General features: G+C 53.0%; 1 protein-coding gene across 2 annotated transcripts; it reads right to left on the reverse strand.

Annotated features, from left to right (window-relative positions):
• Positions 1–1,632: 1,632 nt before the first annotated feature.
• Positions 1,633–7,383, reverse strand: LOC129011775 (protocadherin-8). Of its 2 annotated transcripts, none has more exons than XM_054446966.1 (3): positions 4,840–7,383; positions 4,168–4,375; positions 1,633–3,676 (listed from the first exon to the last, which is right to left on the reverse strand). In XM_054446966.1, exons 1-3 carry the CDS (start codon positions 7,177–7,179, stop codon positions 3,303–3,305), a joined length of 2,922 nt encoding a protein of 973 aa, XP_054302941.1. In that variant the 5' UTR covers positions 7,180–7,383; the 3' UTR covers positions 1,633–3,302. The 2 variants fall into 2 exon arrangements, with proteins under 2 accessions (XP_054302941.1, XP_054302940.1); XM_054446965.1 differs by having other exon boundaries at positions 4,549–7,383.
• Between the last annotated feature and the right edge of the window lie 3,656 nt (positions 7,384–11,039).

The following is an 11,039-nucleotide window of genomic DNA, read 5'->3' on the forward strand; positions in this document are numbered from 1 at the left end:
TATATTTGCCAAGTGAAATAAGCCAGATATTTAGCTCATTATGGCATGGAACTCATCCTGATTATAAATATATATTTTTCTCTCTGTATGTATATATATATATATATATTTATTTGTATTTAGAGACATGCATCCTGTTTTTGCTCTATTTCAGAATGCATTTTTCAATAGATGTTGAAACCACTAACAGTTTAACTTTCTAAAGTGGTTTCCTTATAGATATTTTATTATAGGAAGATGTGTAGAACATCCAAGTCAATGGGGCCAGAGACAAAAATGTGAAACAGGTAAAGCCTGGCTTTAGCTTTCTCTCTTGAGGTGACCTCTGTCTTCCCCACAGGCTTTCTCAAGTCCCGGTATTCACTGCTAAGGTGCCCGAGGGTTGTTGGCCTCTACTTCCAGAGAGGTATCTGTGTTATAATCACAAACCTCTAAGGCTTGTGATTTCGCCAATGATATTCACCTTAGCCGTGCTTGTTTGTAAAGTGTTGGCTACACATGAGGCTCTGGACTACTTGGTGAAAGTGGAGGGAGTGAAGACAGCAAAACAGGGTCAGAGCAAGGCTGGGCATCCTGGGTCTACTTTGTCTTCCTCAGTGGGTGGGGTGGTGCTGATAGTACTGTGGAGACTGGCTCCAGAAGAAGGCAAGAAAAGAGGAAGTAGGATAGACTAGTGGGAACTTACTATAGGCCAAGAATTGTGCCAAGAATTCTGCATATATATTATCTCATTTAATTTAATAAAGCAATATATTTTCTTAAAAATGTGCTTGAGAGTAAACATTTCTGGAGACAAGTGAAAAGCCTCCCACACACAGCTCCTGTTTCTTAGAGAGTTCCTGCTGCTGGCCCATAGAGGAACCCCCCAACCTTTTTTGTTTAAGCAAACAATGTTAAGGACTGAAATTGTGTGTTTGATTTTTTTAGAGTTTCAAATCAGAACAACGTCTGATAGTGGTTATTTTGCTAAGGGAAAAAATGATAGTAAGTCAGAGGTTTTGAAACCCAAATTTTTGGAGTAATGAAGTAATTTGCACAGTACAAAATAAAATAATGACAATAACATTATTTTACTTTTGAAGGACAAAAGCAGCAAACACATTCAGAGACTGGATGCTTTTAGACTGCAGTAGGATCATTCATTCTTCTGTTTTGCATTTGATGAGGCTGGCTCGAGAATAAAGTTTTAGATGTTATAATGGTAGGTCTACCTGGGAGTCTGTTCCCTGGGGCCTGGCCATCATGGCTCTGGAGCTGTAATGTTTTCTTTCGGAATCCACGGTTTGGGCAGTCTGAGCTTGTCAGGCGCATGTGCGACTCCCTTGCCTGCAGAAACAGCTGAACTTTGCACAGGCTGTGGGTGGTGAAGCACTTATGTGTACCCACCCTGCTGTTCAGCCTGGAGCTACCACTGGTTTCAATTATGACTTCAACAGGCGGCTTTGAGGGCTTCTCTATTCATTACAGTGCCGCACACTCTATAATTAGTAATAAAGGAACACAGGCACTTCACAAATATAAAGGGCTAAACAGTAATCATGAAGTAAAGGCAATGCATTGGGACTTTTCTACCTAACTCCTTGTTTCTTTCAGGTTAAAAAAAAAAAAGAAAAGCAAACAAAAAACAACTTGTTTCATTACTTTGTTTTATTTTTTGCACTGAATAACCTAGGTTTGAATCTCACCCTGGATACTTACTAGCTGTGTGATTTTTGGCATTTTATCTAACCTTCTTGTGCCTTGGTTTCTTTATTTGCAAAATGGAGTTAATGATGCTTCCCATATCCTGGGGGTAGTTTGCTGATTAAATGAGATAATTCATGCAGAATGCTTGGTAAGGAGCTCTGCTCACAAAAGACTTGCTCAGTAAATGTTAGGTCTCATTATGCTTATCATCATTTTAATTTCAAATGAAATCCATAGAGTATAAGACATAGGCATAGTACTCTTGAGTGTCTTTTTTTAAGACTTTCCATTATGTACATTTTCAAACACAAACATTTAGAGATACTGGTGAAATTTCCCTACCTCACATGCACCTATGCTAGCATTTACAATTATCAATATCTTATCAAATCGATCTTGTTTCACATAGCTCCCTGTGTTTTTTTCTAGAACATTGTAAAGCGAATCCCAAACATCATGTCATTTTGCCCATAAATTTGAATGGGATAGTGATGATAGTTACTTTGGAGACTGGCTCCAGAGGAAGGCAAGGAAAGAGGAAGTAGGACAGAATGTAGTGGGAACCTATTATATTCCAAAAGACTAAGATGTTAGTCTTTTTGATACTAACACCCCGAATAAGCTGAGGGCTCTTTGGGACTATGTCTTCTTCACCTCAAACTCCAGCTTGAGGAGGAGGTACCAGCAGCTAGTAAAAGTTCTACAGATGCTTGTTTAATTAGTGAATGAACAACCCAAACTTAGCTTTCTTCACTTTTTGGTGGCTGCTCAATGAATATTTACCTAGTGAATAAATGAGAGCAGGGATTTTATAGACTAATGCATATGGAGATGCACATAATTTATGAAATCAACACACATTTTTAATACTTGGGTGACATTTTGCAATACTTGAAATCCTACAGGTTTAATATTGTCATGAACATTAATAATGCCCAAATAGCACTTGAAAGAAGGTTTCATTCTGATACTCAAATTATTTGTGTATGTCTGACTATAGGCAACTTCATGAAAAGCAATTAGCAGATTCTTCAAACACATGACAAATCTTTTATTACTGTGCTTATAGGTGACACGGTTTACAGAAAACCAAATGTAATTAAATAACATTGAACTTGAAATCTACCACAGAGTCAAGATATACAAGTTATTCTTGGCAAGGCAAAATTTCTCAAACACTAGGTTGTTTCAGGTGAAAGATAAATTTCAATTAAGTAATTCCAACATGTTTTGTTTTTTGTCTTGCAGACAGTTCCTTTGGCAATAACTTCCACTTTAGCTTTTATTATATAAAAATATAACAAAATTTCATTATATACAAACATTACATTACACAATGTACAGGTTAAAAACACTAAGAAAATGGCAAGCCGCAAGTGAAATTAAAGTCAATAGCATGATAAGAAAAATTAAATACTGCACACATTTCATAAAAATTACATTAACTACATTTTTGTTTGCAAATACCAAACAGTACCAATGTGATTGGAAATAGCTTCCAACAACTTCATTTTAAGGCACATCTTGCATATTTATATATACAACACTGAAACCGGTCAATAACTTAGGGGCTTCTCGGAGTGACCTGTATATGTGTGAAGACATGCAGCATGGGATTACACATTTTCATTGGCTCCCTTCTTCGGGGACAGGTACCTGCCAGGAGGGGACTGGTAGAGGGGTACCCCAATCTCCTGCAGGTCTGGGAGCCTCCCTGGACGGGGAGGGGAGAGCAGAGTGGCTGTCCTGTCATAGTCTCTGTGCAGTACTTTCTCATAGACGCTCTGCAGCCCCACTGTCTTGGGCAGCTGGGCCTGATAGTAATGGTCCCTGCGCAGAGGATCCCGAGGCAGGGACGTGCTCTTACAGAAGGTTGACATCTGGGCTGGTGGGTGAGGCGACGGATGTGCGTTGGGCCCGCTGCAGGATGGGCTCCAGCAGCGGTCAGAGTGGCCCAGGATCTTACACTCAGCGGTGCACGCCCACAGTCCTAACACGAAAGGGAAAAGGAAACAGCATGACGATTATTCCTGAGATTATACGTACCCAGGCTTCCATCTTCAGAACGTCAGCCTGGGTCAGGGCAGCTGAAAGGAAAGGCTGTCGCATAAAGATATACACCGTGTCTCAAGAGTCGAAGGCACATTGCTTCCTGTAAAGCCATCTTAATGCAAAACTGGTCCAGCTTCTTCAGCTGGAAGTGAAAAAAAAATTGATAAGCAGAACCCCCTTTTTAATGGCTAGCATCACCCATGCTGCTGCCTAACAGGATGAGGGTGTGCTTTATTCAAGAGCTGGAGTTGCCTCGACTTGGCATTTTGAAATTCACTGTGTGAGGCAGGCCCGGATCCGCAGCTGGAGGAGTGAGAAAAAGTGGGGAAGAGGGAAGGGGGCTGGGAACCGAGATTGAGAGGAGGCAGACAGTGGTGAAGGGGAGGGAAGGGAGGAATGCCGAATTTGGCGGGAAAGAAGAGTCCTCACCACTCTGCATGTGGTTGATGAGATCCTTTTTCAGAGCGTCCCCGCTGATGTCGGAATCGCTGTCGTTGAAATCACTGTCCCCTTTACCGCTGTCTTTGCCGCTGAACTTCTCTGCTTCTCTGCCAGAAATGGTGTTGAATGAGTGTCCTTTCCACACCGCCACAGGGGGCGCCGGCTCCTTTCCAAAACCCGGGGAGGCACCGTAGGGCTGCAGCAGGGAATAGGGGAATGGGAGTGGGGGGAGAGTTGGATAAGAAACAAAAAACAAGTGCGACAGGTTAAGTGTCTACCTGCATGCGCCCACCCTACCCCTCCAGTCTCCCTTCCCCTAGCCTGTCCGCGGAGCTCGGACGGGGGCGCCCAGCCGAAGGAAGGCCTCACCTCGGCGTGCGCGCCGCGGAGCCGCTGCTGCCCTTCGAAGTGACAGGCGCTTTCCCCAGTGGCGCTGCCGCCCTCTGAGCCCGGCACTTCGGCCGCGGCGACCGCAGGCGGAGGCGCGTCCGCCGCGGGGCTGCCAAAGGGCGCTTTGCCGGTGCCAGGGAAGGTGAGCACGTCGAACATGTTGGGCCTGGGCCCGGCTCCCCGGGCGGCCTCCTCCGGGGAGCCGTGAGCCGAGGCTCCGCCGCCCGCCGCCCCGGGCCGCTCTTCCCGGAGGGCCCCCCCTTTGCGCACCTCCTTCTTGCGGCGGTTGCAGGTGGTGGCGATGGCGATGATGGCGGCCAGCAGCAGCGTGCAGCTCCCGGCCAGCACGATGATGACGATCAGCGGCGTGTCCCATTGCAGCGCCGACCCAGACGCCCCGAGCCGAGAGCCAGGCGGGCGGGAACGCTCGGGGCTTCCCGCACTGGCAGGCGCAGCCGGCCCACGCCCGCCCCCTGCTGTTACCACGAAGCTGACAGTTGCGGTGGTGGTGAGCGGGGGACGGCCACCGTCGGATATGACCAGGAGCGCCCTGAACACGCGGCCAGGTAGCTCCTGCGAGAGGTCGCCGGTGAGCAGTATCTCCCCCGTGCGGCGGCTGATAGCGAAGGCTTCGCGCGGCTCCTGCTGCTGCAGCTCGAACGCCAGCTCCCCGTTGGCTCCCTCGTCTGCATCCCGGGCCTGCACACGGGCCACAACGGTGTCCTTTGCGGTGCGCCCAGGCACCGCCACTTCTAGGGAGCCATTGGCTGGCGCCGGGTGCACCAGGACCGGCGCATGGTCGTTCTGGTCCAGCACGCGCACTTGCACTAGGGCGCTGCTGGAAAGCTGAGGGGAGCCGCCGTCGCTAGCTTGGATGCGAACGTCGAGTTGGCGCAGCGTCTCATAGTCGAAACTGCGCAGCGCGTAGATAGCTCCGGTAGCCGGGTCCACCGAGACATAAGTGGACACAGCGCCCCCGGCGCGGCCTACCTCGGCCTCCAGCAGCCGGTAGGTGACCTGGCCGTTGCGGCCCAGGTCCCGGTCCCGGGCGGCCACCGTGGCCAGGTAGGCGCCTGGCGGGTTGTTCTCGCGCACCGACACCTCATAGACCGGCTGCGTGAAGAGCGGCGCGTTGTCGTTCTCGTCGCCCACACGCACCGTGTAGGGCCGCACGGTGCGCAGCGGGGGCGCGCCGCGATCCTCGGCCACCAGCGTCAAGTTGTACTCGGCGATGCGTTCGCGGTCCAGCGACGCCGCGGTCACCACCAGGTAGCTGCCCGCGTAGGCCGGCTGCAGCCGGAAGTGCTCGTGCCCATAGAGGGCGCAGCGCACCTGCCCGTTGGCGCCCGAGTCCCTGTCCGAGGTGCTGACCAGGGCCACCAGGCTCTCGCGCGCCGCCCCCTCCGGCACCAGCGAAGTGGCGCCAGCCTCGGGCGTCCCGGCTCCCGCCGGCGAGCTAGCGTCCGCTCCCCCGAGCGCAGCGGCGGCGGCGGCAGCGGCGAAGGGTGAGGCGGCCGGCGCGCCTGGGGCGGCCAGCGGGGTGATGGCGATGTCGGGTGCGTTGTCATTGACGTCGCGGATGCGCACGATGACTTTGCAGGTGGCAGCGCGGGGCCCGGGTCCGCGGTCCTGCGCCCGCACGTCCAGCTCGTAGGTGTCCTGACGCTCGTAGTCCACCGGCCCGGCCAGGGTGAGGCGGCCCGATCGCGGGTCAAGCCGAAAGAGGCGGCGCGCCTCCGGCGGGGTGCGGGCGCCAAAAGCGAACACCACGTCGCCGTTAGGGCCCTCGTCGGGGTCGGCTGCGTCCAGGTCGAGAAGCAGGGAGCCCACGGGCGCGTCTTCCGCCAGCTCCACTTCGGCCACGGCGCCCTGAGGGAAGGCCGGGCTGTGGTCATTCGCATCCAGGACGCGCACACTGAGGGCAGCAGTGGCGGAGCGCGGCGGGCGGCCGCCGTCCTGGGCCACCAGCTCCAGGCTGTAGGCGGCCTGGCTCTCGCGGTCCAGCTCCTGCAGCAGCACCAGGTCCGCGCACTGAGCGCCGTCCGCTCGCGTCTGCAGCTCCACGCGAAAGGGGCTGTGCGGCTCGGCCAGGCGCACGGTCTGCAGCCCGTTGGCGCCCACGTCCTCGTCCACCGGCACCTCCAAGGGGATGCGCGTGCCCACGGCCGCACCCTCGGACACCTCTACCGGGATCTGGGCCCGGGGGAAGCGCGGCGCGTGGTCGTTGACGTCCCTCACCTCCACCTCCACGTGCACCAGCCGGAACTGCTCCTGCGAGAAGCTGACCACATCGAAGGCCAGCACGCACTGCGGGGCCTGGCCACACAGCCGCTCGCGGTCCAGTCCGGCGTCCCCGACGGTCAGCTGCCCGTCGCCTTCGCGCACCCGGAGCAGAGAGCTGTTGAATTGCTTCATCAGGCGGAAGCTTGTGTCACCCGATACTTTCATATGCAGGTCCTCGGCCAGGGTCCCGATGACCGTGCCGGGGGCATCCTCCTCGAAGGTGCTGTATCGGACTGTTTTGCTCTGGGCCACTGAGAGCACCCAGCAGAGGCTGAAGAGCTGCAAGGGGAAAAGGCAGGGGCTGCCCCAACGCCTCACAGGACCCATGCCTCTAGCCTCAAGTGCGATCCGAAAGGCTAAGGAAGTCTTCTCTGGTTTCAAGGTCGGGCGTCAGTCTCAGGCTCTCGGAATCACGCTCTTTGCGAGCCGTGAGCGGGAGAAGTCTGCGGGTGGCAGCTCCGCGCCTCCAGCGGGCTCTGAGGACGCGCGGACCCGCCCTCACCCTGCGCCTTTCCCTCTCTTACAGAAGCTGCGCCGCCTCGCGCCGCCTTTGCCTTTATAGCCGCCGATATGCTAATCACCCGAGCCAGGCAGCCAATGGCCGCCTCCCCCTCGCGTCGCTCCTCCGCCTGCCTCTGACAATCCCTTTAATGTGGAAAGGCTTAGAGGGGAAAACAAGAAAGGAAAATTAGGGAATCTTTCTTTTGTTTAACTCCTTTTGCTTTTTCCCCCTTTTCTTGTCAGCACCCTGCATGTAGAGGAGTTGGCACAGGGCTCCAGGAGTAAAAGGAGCGGATGGTTTTGTTAATTGTCGCCTGCCTCCCTCCGTGCTGCGGCTAGAACTAAGTGCGAACACCCTGGGGTTTCACCCCAGTGGCTCCAGATTCCCTCTTCCCCCAGCCCCTGCCAACGCACACACTCTGCATTTTGCACCTCTGAGGCTTCCAAACCCTTGCAGCCCCCTACCTACAGACTTGCTCTGCTGAATGAGGCTCTGCTTTCCTTCTCTCCTAGCTACGGTGCCTGGAACAGCCTCTCGATTAAGAAGCCTGAAGGATAAGGGAAAATTGATTTTATTCAAATTTGTGTACGCAATTGTGTTTTGCTCGTGTGAGCCCCGGTGATCAGAGCTGCCACTTCCCTTTCAGAAAAGAGCCCCGCGATATGTTAGTATGCACGTCACTGTCCAAATGGCTTTCTTAAGCCCTGGGCGCTAGCAGGCAAGGAAAAAAAAAGTTCCAAATAGGATTTAGCATAAGCTTGAGGAGATTTGGAAAGGTTTCAAAGATCAGACTGTATCAAAGGCTTATGAAGCCCTCGTTAGTAGTGGAAATAGAATGGTGTGGCAGGCGATCCCATTGGAGGCCCCAATGTCTGTATTATTTCACTGTGACAAGCTAAGGGGAGAGAAAGTTGAACAGTTTCCACAGCGGAGTTGGACTAACTTGAATATAATGAGCAAACGCCACATGTATCCATTATGTTCCTCTATTCATCCCCAATCACTGCCATAACTCTCCGGCTAAACGGTGATGGGCGCTGAATTCCACACAATACCCGGCTCATATTAAAGTGCATTTAGAGAACTTTTTCCTCCTGATGCCTTGTTCCGCCTATTTAGAGGATTTTCTTTCTGTTCTAATAGGGCCACTCTGGGAAGCAACACTCGTCCGGTTCCAGAAGAACAAAATCACAGTGTGACGTTGAAACCTGGCAGGAACGTGGGGGGAACTTAACCATCTGCCTAGGAAAGTGTGGAGCTTCGGCACTGCCAAAATCTGGGCTGGGCCGATCCTGGGGCTGGCCGGGCGCTGCGCTGCCCCACAGATAGCCCCCTCCCATCCCTGACGGCCAGGGAGATGGAGCTCGGATCTGCAACAAGACGGATTCTTAATGATTCTTACTGAAGGGCTTTATTGAGCAGTCTATGCAAATACACAGGAAGGAGGAAAGGTAAAAAACAAAAGCCACTCACTGGAAGAAATTTTTCTTTTTAGGCGATAGGTTTGGTAAGCAGATTGCATTCAGTAAACATTCTTCAGAATCCCGATTTTGGTCCTGCTGTCAGCGTCCTATCCATGTTTTCCTTTCCCTCAAACTCGAGGGAGTGTGTTTTGGGGTTTTTTTCAGAAGAGGATCAGGAGTTTCCCTGGAGTATGGAGACCAAGCAGGGAGCTGGGTAGTGGGGATGAGAGAGGTGCTTGGAACTGTCAGAGAGCGGAACATGCAGCTCCAGCCATCCATAAATACAAGCTCTTACAAGACTGGGGAGGGGGATGGTGAGTTGCTGGAGGCTTCCTCAGAGCGGTGTGTCTCTGGGTTCCCTTCTCCACCTCTTCCACCTTGTAGCCTTGGGAATGCTAAAAGCAATAAGGCCAGGCATCTGCAGCCGCGCGGGGACGTGGAAGGAGGAGCGCCCCCTACAGGAGCCCAAATCGCAGCCCTTTCTTCCGCTATCTTCCATCTCCCAAGTGCGATTTAGTATCTTGCCCTCCCACTGTCCCCGCCCAAGAGATATTCCTTGGGGGGTACACGCAGCCGAAGGAACTTTCTATTTTCCTTCCGAGCCCTGCAACATTCCCACCCCAGCCTGGGGCTGGCTGGTGACCTTTAGCGCCCCTAGGCTAATGTCATCTCTCCTCACCCCTCTTCCCCCGGAGACCCAGACGGGAACAGGTTCAGAACTTGGCTGGTGGACAGCGGCCTCAGCGCTTCCGCTGGCGTACCCAGGGCAGTCCAGGCCCGCCTGGTGCTAATGCTGCTGGGCGGAGGACCCGGAAGGTGGGGAAAGTGGGAGGAAATGGGGCCGGAGTCCCAAAGGAAGGGATTTTAGCGGTTCCCGCGAGCACAGCCCGGCCGCGAGTGGCTGGGACCCGGACCTCGCGCCAGCGTCCCCTGCGCACCTGCAACCCGCAGTTCTGGGCTGGACTCGGGAGCCCCGCCACGCGCTAAGTTTGGGTTTTTCGCTTGGCCAGAGATTCGGAACTACTTGCAATTTCTACTCAAAGTGATTCCGCGTCAGCATGCTCATTCTCAAGGCTGAAATAAACCAAGGCGTGCTTGAAAGTGGGAAAAGGAAAGGGGAGTAGGGGCAGGCAAAAGCCAGGAGGCGGGAGGAGGGGTGTAGGGTGGCTGGTAGCAGGTCTAAAGCGTTTTTTCCGTGGCCAGGCCCTCGTCGATTGGAAGTAGCCACAACGGCGGCGGCGCCGGGAGGCTGAGAGCCAGGAGCCGGGGAGCCGGGGAGCCGGGGAGCCGGGGAGCCGGGGAAGGGAGCCGCGAGTCTCCAGCCGCCACTGGCGCGCACAGGTCTTTCCGTGCCGGCGGTGGAGGTGTGAAGGCACTCGAACACCGTGAGCTCCGGGCCGGCAGAGGACAGCCGCTCGATTATGGAAATACGATTTAAAATAGCGCATCAACGTCCGCAGCAACTCCCCGGGAAGGAAAATATGTCCGGGGAGGTGGCGCTGGAGAGGAGTAGGGGAAAGGGAGGGGAGCTCGCCCGCCTGAGCGCTGATCAGGCCTCACAAAAGCCGCTCGAATCGCCTTGTTATCATACCAAAAGGTCTGGGCAGGCTCAAAGGAGCCCCTTTCTCTCGGTTTTAGCAACTTCGCCGGCAACTGTCTCGCAATCTTGAGAACAAACACAGCTCCACAATGGCCGGCGTTTTCTCGAAATGCAAATGTTGCGGGCTCCGCAAAGCTGGGTTTCTGTTACCGAGCCTAATGCCGGCATTGTGAAACTCGCGTGCGAACACCAAGATTGGCATGGGCGTCACGTGATGGATTAGGGCTCTAGGAAAGTTTTCAAAGAGGCGACAATGGGGGGCTCAGGCTGATCTGATATCTCCCACAGTTTAGCGGGAAAGAAAATCAGGATATATTATCATATGTAATAGGATTATCTTGTCCATTTCAAGTTCTATACAGCATGTAATTTATTTTTAATTAGGATTATATCTACCAGGAAAGGGTACTAGACTTCACTGGAAAGTGTAATTCTAAGGATGGATGAAGAGGGGTTATTTTTTAACCTTTTACTTTTTTTTTTCTTTAAAAATAAGCCCAGGGCCGTGGTTTTTCCTCCTACAGGCTCACCATTGGGTAAACCCCTGAGGGAAGTTTGCAGCAAGTGCTCGGCCAAGCAAAGAACAGAGGAAGCTCTTCGGGGCATCTAATTTATTTTTGTA

Source organism: Pongo pygmaeus, chromosome 14 (genome assembly GCF_028885625.2).
Source record: "Pongo pygmaeus isolate AG05252 chromosome 14, NHGRI_mPonPyg2-v2.0_pri, whole genome shotgun sequence".
Classification (NCBI taxonomy): Eukaryota; Metazoa; Chordata; class Mammalia; order Primates; family Hominidae; genus Pongo; species Pongo pygmaeus.